This window comes from Sorghum bicolor, chromosome 4 (genome assembly GCF_000003195.3).
Source record: "Sorghum bicolor cultivar BTx623 chromosome 4, Sorghum_bicolor_NCBIv3, whole genome shotgun sequence".
NCBI lineage: Eukaryota > Viridiplantae > Streptophyta > Magnoliopsida > Poales > Poaceae > Sorghum > Sorghum bicolor.
This window is the reverse complement of record NC_012873.2, coordinates 5,908,265-5,929,703: the sequence shown is the minus strand read 5'-3', so window position 1 is coordinate 5,929,703 and position 21,439 is coordinate 5,908,265. Positions and strand designations below refer to the sequence as shown.

At 48.3% G+C, this 21,439-nt stretch overlaps 1 protein-coding gene, 1 long non-coding RNA gene and 1 pseudogene across 2 annotated transcripts; 2 read left to right on the top strand and 1 right to left on the bottom strand.

The window, feature by feature from the left end:
* On the top strand, positions 1,098-6,932 carry LOC8079442 (putative multidrug resistance protein). The gene is made up of 6 exons (XM_021460509.1): positions 1,098-1,355; positions 1,471-1,525; positions 1,634-2,276; positions 2,361-2,901; positions 4,304-5,185; positions 5,258-6,932. Exons 1-6 carry the CDS (start codon positions 1,161-1,163, stop codon positions 6,695-6,697), a joined length of 3,756 nt encoding a protein of 1,251 aa, XP_021316184.1. The 5' UTR covers positions 1,098-1,160; the 3' UTR covers positions 6,698-6,932.
* LOC110435127 lies at positions 13,119-16,740 on the top strand (annotated as a pseudogene).
* LOC110435128 lies at positions 13,202-18,109 on the bottom strand. The gene is made up of 2 exons (XR_002452805.1): positions 17,765-18,109; positions 13,202-13,416 (listed from the first exon to the last, which is right to left on the bottom strand). It is a non-coding gene; the product is annotated as an uncharacterized LOC110435128 (long non-coding RNA).

Genomic DNA, 21,439 nt, shown 5'->3' with positions numbered 1-21,439 from the left:
GACCTGATGATGCGGGCGTTCGGGTTGCGAAGCATCACCGTCTATTGAAGATCGCCGGTGATGGTACTGTAGATCCAGGTGGCGATGGTGCAGTGCATCTGCACCCACACCGAGTGGTCGAGGTTGGCTTCATTGGATAGGATGTGATCTGTGAGGGCGTACTTACTGAGGATGACGAGGAAGAGGGTGCGCCATTGGCTGTAGTTGCTGGCGGCGCGATCCAACGTCATAGGGTCAAGATGTTGAGGATGATGAAGGCCTATGCGTGCATAACGGTGTATTTGGTCTCGTAATTCGAGGGCGGCGACCTTGGCTTCGGCCTCGCGCTAGAGGCACAGATGTTTAGTGACAACCGTTGTAGTGGTGTCGAGATTGGGCAGCGTCATGGAGACCCGGCGTGATCTTTGCGGCGGGGGCACAAAAGAAGATGCGCACGCAATCGGCAAGATCAGATGGCAGCAGGAGGAGGATGCTGGCAAGAGGTGAGCGATGGTGAACTGGCCAGCGAGGGTCTTAGCGGTGGTGGTAGGGTTTGCAGAAGTGGTAAAGGCCGCAGGAGCGAAACATAGTCTCGTTTATACCAGGAGAGTATTAGGGTTTGAATAATTCTAAATTAACATTGATTAGTGACAATTATTGAGTATATATAGGGATGATGTAGAGCCTAAGTCGGCAGGCCCATGGACCATGGGCTTACACTCTAATGGGGATACTTATGATGTGAAGAGATGCCAAGGAATGGCTAGGAACGGAGATGAAAGACGACAAGTTTCCCCGATGAATGCCGAGTGATGGTGACGAAACGGAGATTGATGGCGACGCCAACGATAGACGAATATGATGGATGGCAAGCAGTGGTAGGTGTCGTGATGACGAACGATGACAGAGTGTTGGTGACGAACACCGAGTGACGCAGTGGGAAAGCCGAACAGACGCACTGATTTCCTTCACAACACCTGGATTGCAATCATGGTTGCAGACGTGGAGTCACCGCGCCTCACGTGCCCCGGCGCCCCAATCACCAATGGTGCTCTTTGAAAAGGTCGGTAATCAGAAACAATATAGCACTGACATGATGTGCAGCATGCCCTGCTGACAATTTGGGTGAGGATGAGGACGGGTCTCCGCAGTCCGTGAAGACGAAGACGAGGTCGACGCCGATGTTGACGACGAAGTTCGCCTTGGTGTTCAAGCACGCAGATGCAGTGGACGTGGCGCTAATGGTGGTGGGCTTAGTGGGCGCCATTGGCGACGGCATGTCCACGCCGGTGATGCTGGCCATCACCAGCCGCGTCTTCGACGACGCTGGCAGCGGCCCTGATCATCTCCAGCAGTTCGTCCCCAAGATGAATGAGGTGCGATCATCGAGTTCGTTCCATCTCTGATCTCCAATCTCCATCCAAATCCTAGCAGGCAATGTTAATTACATGAACAACAACACTGACGCATCCACCTGGTCTCTATGTTCAGAACGTGAGGTACACCCTCTACTTGGCTGCCGCACACGGGATCACGGCGTTCCTAGGTGAGCGTGCACAGCGCAAGCAAACATGCCGCCGACGGTCCGGCCGGCCGGCCGGCTGCTGGCGCTCAGCCTCTCACATCGTAGATTTTACCGCTCTTCTTCGTGCAGAGGGATACTGCTGGACGCGGACGGCGGAGCGGCAGGCAAAGCGGATGCGGCTGCGATACCTTCGGGCGGTGCTCCGGCAGGACGTGGAGTACTTCGACCTCAAGACCGGCGGCTCCACGTCGTCGGAGGTGATCACCAGCGTCTCCAACGACAGCCTCGCCGTGCAGGACGTGCTGAGCGAGAAGCTGCCCAACTTCTTGACGAACGTCGCCGCGTTCGTGGCCAGCTACGCCGTCGCGTTCCTCCTGATGTGGCGGCTCACGCTGGTGGCGCTGCCATCCGTGCTGCTGCTCATCATCCCCGGCTTCCTCTACAGCCGCGTCCTCATCAGCCTGGCGCGCCGGATCAGGGAGCTGCACACGCGCCCGGGCGCCATCGCCGAGCAGGCGATCTCGTCGGTGCGCACCGTCTACTCGTTCGTCGCGGAGAGATCCACCGCGGCGCGGTTCGCCGCCGCGCTGGACGAGTCGGTGCGGCTCGGGCTCAAGCAGGGGCTCGCCAAGGGCGTCGCCCTCGGCACCGGTGGCATCCGCATCGCCATCTTGGCCTTCACCGTCTGGTACGGCAGCCGCCTCGTCATGTACCATGGCTACAGAGGCGGCACCGTCTACAACGTCGCCCTCATCATCGTATTCGGAGGCGGGTACGTCGGCGAAGCTAGCTGTAAATTCTGTTTCGATGATACTAGAGACGCCGACACCATTGACGATCGAACCACTGCACGCAGAGCACTGGGGACGGCGCTGTCAAACATCAAGTACTTGTCAGAGGCGACCTCGGCGGCGGAGAGGATCATGGAGCTGATCAGGCGGGTGCCCAAGATAGACTCAGAGAGTAGCGCCGGCGACGTGCTGGACAACGTCGCCGGCGAGGTGGAGTTCAGGAACGTGGAGTTCTGCTACCCGTCGCGACCCAAGAGCCCCATCTTCGTCAACTTCAACCTGCACGTGCCGGCCGGGCGCACGGTGGCGCTGGTCGGCGAGAGTGGGTCAGGGAAGTCGACGGTGATCGCGCTGCTTGAGCGCTTCTACGACCCGTCGGCCGGGGAGGTGACCCTGGACGGCGTGGACATCCGGCGGCTGCGGCTCAAGTGGCTGCGCGCGCAGATGGGGCTCGTCAGCCAGGAGCCGGCGCTGTTCGCGACGTCGATCCGGGAGAACATCCTGCTCGGCAAGGAGGACGCCACGGAGGAGGAGGTCGTCGCCGCGGCAAACGCGGCCAACGCCCACAGCTTCATCTCGCAGTTGCCGCGGGGATACGACACGCAGGTAGCATCCTCTCCTTGATTGAACTAGCGCTTTCTCCTTTTTTTTATAAAAGCCTACTTTATTACCTTACGAAAAGCCAAAGCATTATTCATAGAATTTTGTATCTCTTATGTTACTTTATAATTATGTCCTAAACTATCATCTATCAAACTAACGACTAAAAATCGATAATTTATTTTTTTCAATATAAGTTATGATGTCTGTTGTGACCCTTAGTTTAACTTAAAAATCAACTGGTATCTCATTAACACGTCCAACAATAACAACAAAGTCTTTCACTCCCAAGCACGATAGGGTTGTCTAGAGTTAAAACCCAATATAAGCCTCATGGTTCAGGCACGTCAATATCTACTTTCGAAGCACTCTATCCAAATACAGATCTATAGGTATAACACAACCTTTCAGGTCTATTTTTATTGTCTATTAAAATAGTTGATAGTAATTTGAATTGAAAATTATTGTAGAGGTTATCCAAACACAAGTCTTACATGCTATAGTAATTTAGACTTAATGTTAAAACTATAACGTTAATGTGGCTCGCCATGTAACCGGATGATATATATCAAAGAAAAATTACAAATAAACAAGAAGAGTAGTTGCATCAAAGTCAATATTATTGCAAGCTATGCGTAAATAATGCACACAAAAAGTTAGAATGTTCACAAAGAAGGTGACGAGACCTATCATCATCTTTAAAGATGGGTAACCTTAGCATCTTTCCATTGTGACAAAAGCACACACTTATTGAGTAGAATGATCACTTCAAATTTCAAACAATCACATATTGAGCCAATATGCTTAATTTATTGAGGTTTTAATCATTGATTTTTTTTATAAAAAAAAGGCATATACGGGCCCTTGGCAACTTATATATTTAGTTCATGACAATGGGAAAGTAAATGCATATAAATTAGATATGTAAAACTCGTTAAAACAATATACCATTGAGCAAAAGTTTCAAGAGACAAACTGAACAGACATATCAATTTGCATATGTGTCTATATTACATAACTTCAAAATATACATATGCTTCTAACCAGGGGATGTCTTGACCATTTTTCAATAGTCGTGTATCGTGCAATGTATACACTTACTATTAAAAAAGTTTTTAAATGGAACAAAGAATGTTGTACAAACAAAAGTTTGTTGCGGCAATTAGCTAGCACCAAACATGCCGAAATTGCTAAAGTAATTAACAAAGTCAAATCTCTATATTCATGCCACAACAAACTTCGGTTAACCTTTTTGTTTCAAGAAACTACATATGGTTACAAGTGTTAGATCAACATGAAACGAGTTCATTTTATTTGTATACATTTTCCAAATCCTAGGAACATTGACCTTTCAATTAAATATAAGTTTTTTTTACTTGGACACTAATGAAATACATAATAAAAACAGGTAGGTGAGCGTGGAATCCAAATGTCTGGAGGGCAGAAGCAAAGGATTGCTATTGCTAGAGCAATCCTAAAGTCACCCAAGATCCTTCTCCTTGATGAAGCTACTAGTGCATTAGACACTAATTCAGAGCATGTGGTCCAGGAGGCACTTGACCTGGCCTCCATGGGTCGAACTACTATTATCATTGCACATCGGCTCTCTACCATACGAAATGCTCATTTGATTGCTTTCATGAAGTCTGGTGAGGTTAAGGAGTTGGGCTCCCATGATGACCTCATTGCCAATGAGAATGGCCTTTACTCAACTCTTGTCCACCTTCAACAGACCAGAGATCCAACTGAGACTACCGAGGTTTGTGAGACTAGGAATGCATATGTTATGTTGCAATCAAACAAGCAAAGTAGGGGTTTCTCTACAGCAAGTAGGTCGATCACAACAAGGTCAATGGGTGATACAAAAGACAATGGTAACATAGAGAATCCAAAGCTTCCTGTGCCATCCTTCAAGAGGCTACTAATGCTCAATGCACCAGAGTGGAAGCAGGGGTTGTTGGGGAGCTTTAGTGCAATTGTCTCTGGAGGCATACAACCTGCGTTTTGCTATATCATGGGCAGCATGATTTCGATCTACTTCTCTACAGATCATGAAGAGATCAAGGAGAAAACAAGGACTTATGCACTTATCTCCATCGGCCTTGCAATGCTCACGTTCATGGTTAATATTGGGCAACACTACAATTTTGCTTCCACGGGGGAATACCTCACCAAGAGGGTCAGAGAACAAATGCTCGCTAAATATCTCACTTTCGAGATTGGGTGGTTTGACCAAGATGACAACTCTAGTAGTTCCATATGCTCACGGCTTACCACTGATGCCAACATTGTAAGTACAAAATAAAGCTAGAAATATTTAGAAGAGAATAATACTTGACCAAACATAACATTTGTGTTGCAGGTGAGGTCGCTTGTGGGTGATCGAATGTCTCTAGTGATCCATACAGTTTCAGCTGTTCTAACTGCCTACATCATGGGTCTGGTGATTGCTTGGCGTTTAGCAATTTTGATGATTGCAGTGCAGCCATTTAGCATTATCTGCTATTATACTCGCTATGTCTTATTAAAGAGCATGTCTGAGAAATCAACACAAGCACAAGCTGAATGTAGTAAGCTAGCTGCTGAGGCCGTCTCTAATCTTCGAACCATAAGTGCTTTCTCATCCCAGAATCGCATCATGTGCCTATTTGACCAAGCACAAGAAGGCCCATGCAAGGAAAGCATAAGACAGTCCTGGTTTGCAGGTATTGGCCTTGGCACCTCCACAAGCCTTTTGAGATGCACATGGGCACTCACCTTCTGGTATACTGGCATACTCCTAGATGGGCACCACATTACTGCAAAGGCCTTTTTCCAAACCTTTCTAATTCTAATAAGCACAACATTGGTGATAGCAGATGCAGGCAGTATGACAGCAGATCTTGCTAAGGGTGCTGATGCAGTTGCTTCAGTGTTTGCCATTCTTGACAGGGAAACGAAAATAGATCCTGACAACCCTGAGGGATATAAACCAGAAAAGCTCAAAGGCGAAGTGGACATTAGAGGAGTTGATTTTGCATATCCATCAAGACCAGATGTGATCATCTTTAAGAGATTCTCCTTGAGCATCCAACCAGCTAAGTCAACAGCACTTGTTGGGCAAAGTGGTTCAGGCAAATCAACCATCATTGGGCTTATAGAGAGGTTCTATGACCCAACTAGTGGGGTAGTAGAGATCGATTGTAAAGACATCAAAGCATACAATCTTCGGTCCTTACGACAGCACATTGGGCTAGTTAGCCAAGAGCCAACACTGTTTGCAGGTACCATTAGAGAGAACATTGTGTATGGCACAGAAGCAGCTAGTGAGGAAGAAATTGAGAATGCGGCAAGGTCAGCAAATGCACATGGCTTCATTAGCAACCTCAAGGATGGATATGAGACAAGGTGTGGTGAGCAAGGTGTTCAATTGTCTGGAGGACAGAAGCAGCGCATTGCAATCGCTCGTGCAATATTGAAGAACCCTGCTATCTTGCTACTAGATGAAGCTACTAGTGCATTGGACAGCCAGTCTGAGAATGTGGTCCAAGAGGCATTGGACCGACTCATGGTCGGCAGGACAAGTATAGTGGTGGCACACAGGCTGAGCACTATTCAAAACTGCAACATGATTGTTGTGCTTGAGAAAGGAGTTGTTGTGGAGACAGGAACACATGCATCCCTCATGACCAAGGGTCCTGCCGGAACATACTTTGGATTAGTTAATTTGCAGCAAGGAGGCAACCAGGTGAACAACGCTATGGCTTTGCAAGAGAACCCATCAATTCCAGATTTGCAGCCTAAAATCACCACTTTGGATTAACCAGAGGAGGTGGCAAGAGTGATCGGCAAAAAATTAAAATATCACTCAACAATGAGCTATCTTCCTTTGATCAATTAATAGACATAGTATAGTAGTGTGTCAACCTTGTTATAGCTGTTGGTGGATATGTATTTGCAGTTGCAGCTCTGTGAAGAGGTCAAGGACAGCAGATTGTTGCATTTAATCTTATTTTTCTGCGACTTGTTTGATGAAATATGAACCCTCTTTGGCCAAACAGATTACTAGATATTTTAATTCCATGAACTCCATCAATATAACAGATAGCAAAATGGAAAGCTACAAGAGAAAAACACTGCCAAAGCAGCAAAAGTGGGGCAGAACTTTTCATTAAAAAAGTGGAGCAGAACTTGTTTCTTTCAAGTGTTACTGGCTTATGATTTGCAAGTGTGTCTCATGCAACGATCAACAAATTTAGGGAGATCAGGAGATCAACCATAATTAAGCGTACTCACGGCAAACATGCATTGATATGCGTGCAACTTCTAAGCTCTACTGGCAGTGCTTCTTTGCTGAAAATCTTCAAAGGAAGATTTAGCAAAGAGCAGACAATTCATGGAGCATTACCAAATTCCCATCAGCAACTCTACCAACCATCGATCCATGATATTTGAACCTCAACAGTGCAGTTGAATAGGTCAGATTAATTCTGAGAGCATCCCAACAGCTCCATACATGACTGGTATCAACAATCCACTACTATATATATATATATATATATATATATATGTTAGAATTAGGGTTTCATTAATGGGCTTACCCTAAACCAGGGTGGCCATATAATTATGGATACATGGGCCTCATGGGCCTAGCCTCATGGGCCTCATACACATATACTCTAACATCCCCCCGCAGTCTGAACTACCGTCGCAGCGGAGTTTACAGACTGGACACGAAAGAAAAGAAGTACAACACACGAGCCCCCCCACAGACACAACTAGCCACTGGTGATGTTGAGGCTGGTGCGGAACTCGGTGAAGGTCGAGGACGGGAGACCCTTGGTGAAGATGTCGGCGAACTGGGAGGTGGTCGGGACGTGGAGGACCCGAACATCGCCGACAGCGACCCGGTCCCGGACGAAGTGTAGATCAATCTCCACGTGCTTGGTCCTCTGGTGCTGCACAGGGTTGGTGGAGAGGTACACCGCACTGACGTTGTCGCAGTAGACCAGTGCGCTCCGGGAGAGAGGGCTGTGGAGCTCGGCGAGGAGCTGACGGAGCCAGGAAGCCTCGGCCACGCCGTTGGCGACAGCACGGTACTCCGCCTCGGCACTGGAGCGGGAGACGACCGGCTGGCGCTTGGACGACCAAGACACCAGGTTGCCGCCTAAGAAGACGGCGTAGCCAGAGGTGGAGCGGCGGGTGTCCGGGCACCCGGCCCAGTCGGCGTCGGTGTAGACGACGAGCTCGGTGGAGGGCGACCGTCGGTGAAGGAGAAGACCGAGGTCGACTGTGCCGCGGAGGTACCGTAGGATCCGCTTGAGAGCGGTGAGGTGTGGCTCCCTGGGATCATGCATATGAAGGCAGATCTGCTGAACTGCATAGGTGATATCCGGCCGGGTGAAGGTGAGGTACTGAAGTGCCCCGGCAAGACTCCGATATGCAGTAGGATCTGTCACTGGTATACCCTCAGCCTCTGAGATCTTGCCCTGTGTGTCAACTGGAGTGGAGCAGGGCTTGCAGTCAGTCATCCCAACTCTCTCCAGGATATCAAGAGTGTACTGCCGCTGGTGAAGGAGTAATCCAGCAGGGTGAGGCTGAACAGTGACCCCGAGGAAGTGATGTAGAGCACCCAGATCCTTCATGGCAAACTCCTGCTGAAGAGAGGCGATGATCCGCCGAAGGAGTGACTCAGTGGAGGCTGTGAGGACAATGTCATCAACATAGAGCAGCAGATAAGCAGTCTGAGTCCCATGGTGATAGATGAACAGAGAGGTATCTGACTTGGCCTCCACAAACCCCAGAGTCCGTAGAAAAGCAGCAAACCGATGGTTCCACGCCCGGGGGGCCTGCTTGAGGCCGTAGAGAGACTTGTTGAGCCGACACACCATGTCAGGACAAGCAGAGTCAACAAATCCCGCCGGCTGACTGCAGTAGACTGTCTCAGTAAGAACGCCATGCAGGAAGGCATTCTTGACGTCCAGCTGATGCACGGGCCATCCGCGCGTGAGAGCCAGTGAGAGCACCGTGCGGACGGTGGCCGGCTTCACCACCGGGCTGAAGGTCTCGTCGTAGTCGACACCGGGCCGCTGAGTGAAGCCCCGGAGAACCCAGCGAGCCTTGTACCGCTCAAGGGTGCCGTCAGCCCGGCGCTTGTGGGTCCAAATCCACTTGCCGGTGACGATGTTGGAGCCCGGCGGTCGTGGCACCAGATCCCATGTCTGGTTGGCGAGGAGGGCCGCGTACTCCTCTTCCATCGCGCGGCGCCAGTGAGGGTCCAGCAAGGCCTCGCGCACGGAAGAGGGTACCGGTGAGACCTGCGAGTCCCCGGGCATCGCCGCAAGAGCCCGGGGCTGCAGGGTCCCAGCCGCGTGTCGCGTCACCATCGGGTGAACATGACGCGGGTGTCGGTGAAGGAGCGGTGGGTGGTACACCGGCGTCGCGGCCCGAGTAGCTGGATGCCGCGGCGGCGGGGTCGGTGTCGCCGGCGGAGAAGACGTCGCCGGTGGCGCAGGTGACCCCGGCGGAGAGGGGGCCACCGGCGCCGCCGGAGGCAGCGGCGCCAGCCGGGCACGTCGCTGGTAGACGCGCACCGGCTGGGCGTAACGTGCCGGTGGTGGGGCCGGAGTCGGAGACGCCGGCCCGGGGCCCACGTCGGGAGCACGTCGCTGGTAGACACGCACCGGCTGGGCGAAGCGTACCGGTGGCGAAGGTGCCGACCCGGGACCCGCGTCAGGCGCAGGGGCCGGGCCGGAAGGTGGCACCTCGGGACCCGGGCAGGGTAGAGGCCCCGAGGTGTCACGGGCGACAGGCGACGTAGCAGTACCTGCAGGAAACACCGGAAACGGTGGCTGGACCACCGGGTCAGTAGGAAACACAGAGGAGAGGTCATGCTCCGAGGTGGAAGCAGGAGTGGCAGTGGTGGAAAAGGGGAAGATCGACTCGTCGAACACCACATGGCGAGATATGAGGACTCGACGAGAGGTAAGGTCGTAGCATCGGTACCCCTTGTGATCCGGGGAGTACCCAAGGAAGACACAGAGAGTCGAACGGGGTGCCAGCTTATGAGGAGCGGTGGCGGTGGTGTTGGGATAACACGCACACCCAAAGACTCGAAGGTGATCATAGCGAGGAGGGGTACCAAAGAGAGCGTGGTGAGGTGTGGGAGCTGGACAAGCAGCGGAAGGAAGGCGGTTAAGGAGGTAAGTGGAGGTGTGCAAGCTCTCGGCCCAGAAGCGAGCAGGAAGAGAGGCCTGGAGCAGGAGAGTGCGCACGGTGTCGTTGGTGGTGCGAATCATGCGCTCAGCCTTGCCGTTTTGAGAGGATGTATACGGGCAAGACATGCGCAACTGGACACCGTGAGAGAGAAAGAAGGCACGGGAGGCGGAGTTGTCGAACTCCCGACCATTGTCACACTGGATAGCCTTGATAGGGAGGCCAAACTGAGTGGACACCCAAGCGAAAAAGTGGACAAGCGCGGGGAAAGCATCAGACTTTGCACGTAAAGGAAAAGTCCAGGAATAATGAGAATACTCATCCACCACCACAAGATAGTACTTGTATCCAGAAATACTGATGACAGGAGAGGTCCATAAGTCACAATGTACAAGGTCAAAAATGCGGGCCGCATGAGAAGAAGAACTAGAAAAAGGAAGACGAACATGTCGGCCCAGTTGGCACGCATGACACAAATGCTCATCGTGAGCCCGAGTACATCGAATATCGGAACTACGACTAAGCTGCATCAAAGCATCACGTCCAGGATGGCCGAGACGCCGGTGCCAAGTAGTGGAGGTGGTGGTGGCGAAGGCAGCTGACAAAACCGGCGAAGGAGGCGAGGCAGATGCCGGAAAGCGAAGAGTGTAAAGGGGCCCCGTGCTGTCACATCGGAGCAGAGGACGCCGGGAAGCCAAATCCTTCACAGTAAGACCAGAAGAGTCAAACTCGACAGAACAAGAATTGTCAGCTGTAAAACGACGAATAGAAAGAAGATTGTGAACCATAGAAGGAGCAACAAGAACATCAGGAAGACGAAAGGAACCATGGGGGCCGGCAGCACCCACAGAGGTGACAGGAAGACAAGACCCATTAGCGACCATAATGGACGAAGGGAGAGATGGAGAAGGAGGGCGAACAGAAGAAAGTATACCGGGGTTAGGAGTGGTGTGGTAAGTAGCCCCAGAGTCGGCGACCCACTCCGGCCCGACTGGGGGTGTCAGGGCCATGGTGCTGAAGGAGTGCGCCAAGGCCGCCTGGTCCCAGCCAGCAGACCCGGGCAAGGTCGCCGGTGGAGTAGCCCACGAGTGCGCGGGGAACGGGGCCGCCCACGGGGTCACTGAGGGGAACCCCGGGGGAGCACCCGCAAGCATGGCCGCCGGCGGGCGAGGCTCGCCACCGGAAGCCTGGAACGGCCACATGGAGATGCGCCCTGACCATGGGTTGTTGTAGGATGGCCAGGGTGCACCCCGTGGAGGTGGCGGCGTCGTCGTGTTGCCCCCACGACCTGCTCCACGTCCCCCACCACGACGACGGCGGCCGCCCCGACCCCCCCCACCCCCGCTCGGCCCGGGGGGAAGGGGACCAAGAAGAGACGACTGTGGTGGGGTGGCGGGACGGGGCGGAGTGGCAGCGAGAGCAGTCGAGGAGGAGGACGAGGACCCCGAAGCGGAGGTGGACCCAGGCTGTAGGCCCTGAGTAAGCTCCTCCATGACAAGGTCGTCACGGACCTGCAGGAAGGTGGGGAAGGGCCGCTGCCTGGTGATCCACGTCCGGAGGTAGGAGTACCGGTCACTGAGCCCGCGGAGAACGTTGAGGACCAAGATGCGGTCCTCCACGGGCCAGCCGAGGTCGCCGAGGGAGTCCGCCATACCCTTCATCTGGCGGCAGTACTCGCTGACGGAGAGGTCTCCCTGGACGAAGGTGCGGAAGCTCGCGTCGAGCCGCAGAGCCCGGGCTTCGGCGTTGCCCAGGAACTGGCCCTCGAGCGCCAGCCAGGCCCCGCGAGCGCTCGGGGTGTTGCGGACGAGGTCGTGGAGATCCAGGGAGATCGTCCCCAGAATCCAGGAGAGGACGACGCTGTCGAGGCGAAGCCACGAGGGGGTCGGGACCGCCCCCGCGGCGTCGAGGAGGACGTGGTCGTCGAGGGCGTAGCGGCGGAGGGTGAGGAGGACCAAGTCCCTCCAGCGAGCGTAGGAGGGCGACTCGGGCTCGAGGACGACCGGGACGAGGAGGCGTATGTTCTGGACGCCCCCTGCCTGGTAGTGGAGCTGCACCACGTGGGGGTCGGTCGGATCGTGCCAGACGACCGGAGCTGATGCCGAGGACGTGGTCCCGACGTCAGGCGAGGCCGGAAGGCCGAGGAACTGCTCCGCGTCGGCAATCTGGCGGGCCAAGGCGTCGGCCGCGTCACGCTCGCGCTCCCAAGCGAGAGCGGCCTCACGCACGCGGGCCCGGCCCTCCGCAGCTGCAGCACGAGCAGTGGCGAGAGCGGCGAGGAGGGTGGAGTCCGGACGATGCATCACGGGCGGCGGAGGCGGTGCAGGGAAGGGAGCCGTGCCCACGGCAGGAAGCCCCCTGGACAGGGCGCCCCCGGCTGTGAGGAGTGTCCTGGGCAGAGTCTCCATGTCCAGGGGCATGCCAAGCCCTGCAGCAATGGCGGCAGCAGCTCCCCGGGCGTAGGCTGCTGCGCTCGAGCCGTCGTCTGCTGCAGGCGCGCGCTCCCCTCGCGCCGCACGCGCTGCAGCCGCGAGCGCTGCCGTGTCCGCGAGCGCTGGAGCATCCGGGCGCACGTCTGCGTCCGCGCGTGCTGCGTCCGCGCCCGCGCGCGCCTCTGCCGCCGCACGCGCCGCTGCGTCCGCGCCCGCGCGCGCCTCTGCCGCCGCACGCGCCGCGGCTTCCGCGGCAGCCGCCGGCTCCGCGCTCGCGACGGCCGCCAGGAGGAGAGGAGGGCGGGTCGCGGCCGGCAGGGGAGGTCGGGCGGCGGCGGCGGCGGCTTGGGCCCAAGTCGGGTAGGGCAGCGCCGGGAATTGCTGGAAATAGGGAGGAGGAGGAGAGGGAGGAGGGTCCCGGCCTGCCATGGCGGCGGCGGCGGCGCCCAGGCAGCTGGCCGGCCGGCGGCGGCGGCTGCTGGCCTGGAGGCGGCTGGGAAGGGGAGGAGGAGGAAAACCTAGGCTGATACCATGTTAGAATTAGGGTTTCATTAATGGGCTTACCCTAAACCAGGGTGGCCATATAATTATGGATACATGGGCCTCATGGGCCTAGCCTCATGGGCCTCATACACATATACTCTAACAATATATATATATATATATGCAACTAACCAAAGAGTGAAAATCAGTTACTCCGCGTTGTCGAACGTCAAGTACTTCGCGGAAGCGAGCGCAGCGGCCGCCGCGGCAAAGGCGGCCAACGCGCACAACTTCATCGCCCAGCTGCCGAAGGGCTATGACACGCAGGTACTGTGGTGGCTTTCCCTACACTTGTGCAGACGCTTCTTTGTCCTCCAAGTCCAAATCTAACAGTAGCTTCTTTTAATTGAACCTGAAAACAAAAGCGTAAAAGACAAAGTTGAATGGTTAAAACTGAAATGTAAGCAGATTTCGATTGACGATCAAAGAACAGTCCAAGAATAGTAGTGGCATCAAACTCCACAGTAATGCCGTGTAAATACTGAACAAATATTTTTTCTAAAAAAAATGTTCTCAAATGCTCACTTCTAACAATCTAATATCAATCCAAGATGTTTACTAATTCCTTTGCTTATATCAGCTAAATTTGATGTTCGTCCCCAACAAACAGAGGCATTGACAGCTTCTGTACTCGGTTTTTGAGGCAACCTAAATAGGGAAGGCAAATTTGTGTACATATGCCTAAACACTAGAATAATTGAGATAAATGATCAAAGTTGCCTTCAACATTGAAACGGCAGAAATACATGCCAGATATATATTATTCTGAATTTCTAACCAGGGGAGGTCTTGACCAGTTCGCAGTTTTTTTTTTGAAACGAACAGTTCGCAGTTTATAACAGTTGTTGATTATGTAATGTAGATGTTAGCTGCTATAAGCAAGTTTTTATAAAACACAAAAAAGAGGGAGACATACAAAGGAAAATTTTCAGATGAAAGTAATGCTCAATTCCTTATCTACTTACTACAGCAAACTTGAATTATGTTTTTTGAAACACGAAGTTACAGACTAACAGGTGTTAGCTCATCAAAAAAAAACTGTATCATTTTAATAATCAGTTGAAATAGCCCAAATCAATGACCTTGGAACTAGAATTTTCTCTAATTCTACAAAATGTATGCCATCCTTAGTAATTTGTCACACAAAATTATAGACTTTTACAGGTGTTGGCTCGTCGAGAAACTGTTTCGTTTTGATCTATTGAAATTGCCTAAATCAATGACCTTGGAACTAAGTTTTTCTTTATGAAATGTAAGCCATCCTTTAGTAATCTGACACTAACCATGTCTGGAACAAAAAACAGGTGGGTGAGCATGGTGTCCACATGTCTGGAGGGCAGAAACAAAGGATTGCAATTGCCAGAGCAATCATAAAGTCACCCAAGATCCTCCTCCTTGATGAAGCCACCCGTGCATTGGACACTAACTCAGAGCATGTTGTACAGGAGGCGCTTGACCTGGCCTCCCTGGGCCCAACTACTATTGTCATTGCACATCGGCTCTCCACCGTCCGAAATGCTCATTTGATTGCTGCCATGAAGTCTGGTGACATCGTGGTTTGTGGAGTTGGGCTCCCATGATGAGCTCACTGCAAATGAGAATGGTCTCTACTCATCTCTTGTCCAACTTCAACAAACCAGATATTCAAGGGAGGCTACAGAGGTCAGTGGAACTGAAAGTACATCTAATATGGGACAATACAGCAGCCACAATGTGAGAAGGAGACTCTCTGCAACTTGCTGCTCAAGCTCAAGGAGGTCAGCGGACAATGCAAAAGATGACTACGACATAGACAAACGAAAGATACCCGTGCCATTTTTTAGAAGGCTACTTATGCTTAATGCACCAGAGTGGAGGCAGGCACTGATAGGAGGCTCTAGTGCAATCGTGTTTGGCGGCATACAACCTGCGTACTCATACGCCATGGTCAGCATGATCTCTATCTACTTCTTGACAGATCATGAAGAGATCAAGGACAAAACAAGGACACATGCACTTTTCTTTGCCGCCCTTGCAGTGCTCACATTCCTGATCAATATTGGGCAGCATTACAACTTTGATGCTATGGGAGAATGCCTTACCAAGAGAATTAGGGAATATATGCTTGAGAAAATTCTCACTTTCGAGATTGGGTGGTTTGATCATGATGATAACTCAAGTGGTGTCATATGCTCACAGCTTGCCAAGGACACCAATGTTGTAAGTATAAATATTTTGATTGAAGCTTATGAGTATATAGAAAACAAGAGTAACTTACAGGACATAATATTTGTGCTGTAGGTGAGGTCACTAGTGGGTGATAGGAATAGGATGTCTCTGGTGATACAAACAATTTTTGCGGTTCTCATTGCCTGTATCATGGGTCTGATAATTGCCTGGCGTTTGGCCCTTGTGATGATAGCAGTCCAGCCTCTTATCATCATCTGCTTCTATGCCCGTCGTGTCTTACTAAAGACCATGTCAAAGCAATCTATACAGGCACAATCTGAATGTAGTAAGCTAGCAATTGAGGCTGTCTCTAATCTTCGCACCATCACTGCTTTCTCATCCCAGGAACGCATCTTGCGCCTCTTTGACCAAGCACAGGATGGACCACACAATGAAAGCATTCGGCAATCATGGTTTGCTGGTCTTGGCCTCGGCACGTCCATGAGTCTTTTGAGATGCACTACAGCCCTCGACTTCTGGTATGGTGGCAAGCTCATTGTTGAACATCACATTACTGCTAAGGCCCTCTACCAAACCTTCACAATTCTAGTAGGCACAGGACGTGTAATTGCAGATGCAGGTAGCGTGACAACAGACCTTGCTAAGGGTGCTGATGCAGTAGCTTCAGTGTTTGCTATTCTTGACCGGGAATCAGAAATTAACCCTGACAGCCCTGAGGGACACAAACCAGAGAAACTCATGGGTGAGGTCAACATTAAAGAAGTTGATTTTGCATACCCATCAAGGCCAAATGTGGTCATCTTCAAAGATTCAACTTAAGCATACAGCCAGGCATGTCGACAGCCCTTGTTGGGCAAAGTGGCTCAGGCAAATCAACAATCATTGGACTTATAGAGCGGTTCTACGAGCCACTAAAGGGGGTGGTAGAGGTCGATGGTAGAGACATCAAAACATACAATCTCCGAGCCCTGTGACGGCACATTGGCCTAGTCAGCCAGGAGCCAACATTATTTGCAGGTACCATTAGAGAGAACATTATGTATGGAACAGAAAGAGCAAGTGAGGCAGAAATTGAGAATGCAGCAAGGTCCGCCAATGCACATGACTTTATTAGCAACCTAAAGGAAGGATATAACACATGGTGTGGTGAGCGGGGTGTTCAGCTGTCAGGAGGTCAGAAGCAGCGTATTGCAATTGCCTGTGCAATCTTGAAGAACCCTGCTATCTTGCTACTGGATGAAGCAGCTACAAGTGCACTGGACAGCCAGTCAGAGAAGGTGGTGCAAGAAGCATTGGACTGAGTATCAATTGGCAGGACTAGTGTAGTTGTGGCACATAGGCTAAGCACTATCCAGAACTGTGATCAGATCACCGTGCTTGAGAAAGGAATTGTCGTGGAGACAGGTACACATGCATCCCTCATGGCCAAGGGTCATGCTGGAACATACTTTGGACTGGTTAATTTGCAAGAAGGAAGCGACCATCACTGAGATTTTGCATTTTGCATGATAACTAGGCACTACTTTCCAAATTTGCAGCCCCGTTCAAATAAGTCGCTGATTTGCAATAAACAGGCAAGCAAGAATGCTCGACAGACGACTGAAGGTTTTTTTTTCCCCCTTTACCATCGTGATATCACTAGTTCAGCACCTAGCAATGTGTAAAAGTTGTAGTTCCTCAGTAGTGCTATTTCATATGTATTGCAGTGATGCAAAGATCAGGTTATATGAGAGGACATGTACAATTTTCTGCTTAATGAAATACATGCCCTAGGGGACGGGCGTGATCGCAAAAGAGAGGACATGTACAAGGTTGAATTCTTATCATTCTGTGACTTTTGAAATTATGAAGCCTACTTGCTAAGCAAATAAGTAAATTTTTTAAACCACAAACTGAGTATCCCAGGTAGCAGAAGGGACACCAACAAGAAAATAAGTAACACAGAAAACAGTATCTAAGGAGAAGTTATGTTTCCATGTATTAATTGTAGTTTCTGGGTTTAAATCTGAATATGCAAGTATCACTACACTCTGAATGAACTGTATTTAAGCTGTTGGTGCGTCAAAAATACATTTCGACTCTTGACTCCTGCGGGTTGGTGCATTTTGGATGAGAAGCCTAAAAAGTGGCAATGGCAAATCATAAGCAAATAGCCTCTCAAGTTTGTGCCCTGAAAATCAGCAGTGACTCCATAGGCACAAGATGTCCAGATGGATAACCAGTTAAACAGGTAATTTATCAAAGTTCATTGCCAAAAATCATGTCCATGATTGGGGTCAGCAATTCACAACTGCATCTTTGCACGATTAAGATGTCCATGCGTCTATCTACTTGAGGAAGTTTTTTTTTACCAGTGGCATTATTTCTCAGGAGTTGGGATCTTAATACTAGTATGTATTTATGTAACCCTACAATTTCACTAAGGGCGCTACTGAAATCTGATGCTGCTCTGAATCTACTCGCACGGGAACTGAAAACAAGATAACTAGTACGTATTCTATTTGTTAGCGTAGTAGATATGGAGTCCGCACCTGTGCATCTCATGGGCGGAGCAAGAGATGAGGAGAGGTGCCGGTACGGCACCGGCGGACGAGTTGTCGGGCCCATGACGACGGTGGCGGCAGACGAGTCGAGTAGGGACTAGCTCACGCGCGTTGGCATCGACCGTCGAGGGATGGTGGAGAGCAATGGCACCTCACTCGCAGAGCAGCCGCCGACATGACACGGCAGCGACGGTTAGCCGCGGCGGCGGACTGACGCGGCGGAAACCGGCGTTAAACGACTCTGACGGGGCGACGAGTTCTGCAGCCATTTACAGATTCTAATTTTTGGGCTCTTGTGGAAGGGAGGCATGGTAAGGCCCATGGAAATTTGGCCCAATGGCGTATGTTAGCAAAAGAAAGCTACCGCAGGTACTGTGGTGGCTTCCTGTACACTTGTTGTCTTTCATGAATTGAATCTGAGTAAAATCCACCGCCGGTCCTTGAACTTGGCCGGCGGTGTCATCTAGGTCCCTAAACTTCTAAAGTGATATCTGTAAGTCTATAAATTTGGCAAACTGTGTCATCTAAATTCCTGAACTTTCAAGATAATCACCACAGGTCCCTAAACTTGGCCGGTGATGTCATTCTAGTCCCTGAACTTTCAAAGTGATCACCACAAGTCTCTAAACTTAGCAAGCGGTATCATCCCTATCCAAACATAGTCTAACCTACTGTATAAGCTAACGTGAATCCAACATATGTCAATTAATCAATCATTATTTATCTCATATTTATCAGGAAAAATATAAATTATATAAAAATAATTTACATGAATAAAAACAAATTAAAGTATTAAACTAATTTACAATAACAAATATATTAGGTTTAAACTAAAGTATAAAAATAGTAAAAATAATTAAATATTTATGTATCATTGATAGTATTACAAAATAATATTAAAATTCCTATAGTATTAAAAGTTTTCTCTATTAAAAGTTACTGCTAATTTTAGTATTATTTTAAAACATTTAATAATGTTATTATAGAAGTAACATTTAATAGTAGTATTATAGTATTAAAACTTTAATAGTAGTATTACGGTATTAAAATATTTAATAATAATGTGACAGTATTAATAACAGAGAAAAGTTAACCTTTAATAGTAGTATTATAGTATTAAAACTTTTAATAGTAGTATTATGGTATTAAAATATTTAATAATAATGTGATAGTATTAATAACAGAGAAAGTTACTTCTATAATAATACTATTAAAATTTTAAAAATAATACTAAAATTAGAAGTAACTTCTAATAGAGAAAACTTTTAATACTATATATAGGAAGTTTAATATTATTTTGTAATACTATCAATGATACATAAATATTTAATTAATTTTACTATTTTTATACTTCAATTTAAACCTAATATATTTGTTGGTGTAAATTATTTTAACACTTTAATTTATTTTTTATTGATATAAGTTATTTTATATAATTTATATTTTCTGATAAATATTAGATAAATAATGCTTAATTAATTGACACATAACAACTTATAGAGTAGGTTAGATCATATTTGGACAAGGATGATACCGCTTGCCAAGTTTAGGGACCTGCAGTCATCATCTTGAAAGTTCAGAGACTGAAATGACATCATCGGCCAAGTTTAAGGACATGCGGTGATTATCTTGAAAGTTCAGGGATCTAGATGACACCGTATGTCAAGTTTATAGACTCATAGATATCACTTTAGAAGTTTAGGGACCTAGATGACACCGCCAACCAAGTTCAGGGACCGGCGGTGGATTTTGCTCATTGAATCTGAAAATGAAAGAGTAAAAGACAAAGTTGAATGGTTGAAACTGAAATGTTGATGCAGATTTCGATTGACGATCAAAGAACAATCCAAGTGGCATCAAACTCAACAATGATGGCAATTATGTGTTAATACTGCACAAATTCTTTTTAAAAAAAGGAGTTCACAAAGGGTCACTCCCAACAATCTAATATCAATCCAAGATGTTTACTTATTCCTTTACTTATATCAGCTGAATTTGATGTTCATCCCTAGGAAACACAGCCCGGCCATTGACAGTACTCAGTTTTTTAGGCAACCTACATAGGGAAGGCAAATTTGTACTCGTATACCTTCAACATTGAAATAGAAGATAGATGATCGAAGTTACCTAAAAGAATCATGGCTGAAAGTACTATTTTCGTTAATTTATTGAGAAAAAAACATTATTAAATGATTGGTCAGCAGATAAGCTTAAGTGAACAAGACCAATGTACATACAACTCACATACCAGATTCATCTTGACCAGAGTCCATTTTCGTTTATCTTGGGCCTTGTTTAGTTCGCAAAAATTTTTAAGATTTCCCGTCACATCGAATCTTTGGTCGCATGCATGGAGTATTAAATATAGATAACAATAAAAATTAATTGCACAGTTTACCTGTAATTTGTGAGATGAATCTTTTGAGCCTAGTTACTCTATGATTAGACAATGTTTGTCAAATAAAAACGAAAATGCTATAGTAGCCAAAAACCAAAGTTTTTGTCAACTAAACAAGGCCTGGTGTAATGTTTCATGCCAGTCTTATCATAATTGAAAGAATTTGGATCCACATTCAGGTAGTCCTGCCTGACACACATAAAAAAGTGAAAAAAAAAACAAGGAAAAAGTTTCAAGATTCAGTATCAAATGGAAAGTCATATGTATTGTATCATTACAGTAGAACTCTTGTTTTTTTTCTTTTCAAACAATTCAAGTTGGTTACGATTAAACTTGTAACTCTGAGGCCATTACATTGTTATCAACCAATTTACTTGCCTTAAAGGAATCTTAGAACTCATTGTACGTAACATAAAAGTCAAATATCTTAATGAAAGGTGGCCTTGTAGAAAAGAAAAAGGCATATTGTATCATTAGTATTTTCTCACTAAGAAGTTTTAATCAAGCTCCATGGCTCCTGCTCTGCCCTTGCTTCAGTGTGAAGGACGGACCCCATGGCAATGGCAGTGGCAGACACCTTGACCGCCCAGCATGAGGTCTCGACTCCACCGCCACGGCTCCTCTCCACTTCCCCAGTCTCTAGGTCGGGGCACTCGCAATACAAGATTTTATCGTAGAGTTTAAGACAATTAATTACATATTATGTATAGTATGTGACAGTATATTTATTGAAAAAAGAGGTAGAAAAATAAGATTCTAAATCTTATTTAAACTCTAGATCCACATTGTTTGAGGTAATAAATAATTTAGACTCTGTAATAGAGTTTGCATTGTGAGTGCTCTCATGCCTCGGCGTCGTGGCGACGGTCTTGTTTAGTTGCCACCAAGGCCTTGTTTAGTTTCAAAAAATTTTGTAAAATAAGAATAGTATCACTTTCGTTTGTATTTGACAAATATTGTCCAATCACGAACTAACTAGGCTTAAAAGATTCGTCTCGTCAATTCCGACCAAACTGTGCAATTAGTTTTTATTTTCGTCTATATTTAATACTCCATGCATACGTCTAAAGATTTGATGTGACAGGAAATCTGAGAAATTTTGCAAAAAATTTTGGGAACTAAACAATACCCAAAAACCAAAAACTTTTTAAGATTTCCCGTCATATCGAATCTTGCAACACATGCATGAAGCACTAAATATAGATGAAAATAAAAACTAATTGCACAGTTTACTTGTAAATCACGAGATTAATCTTTTAAGCTTA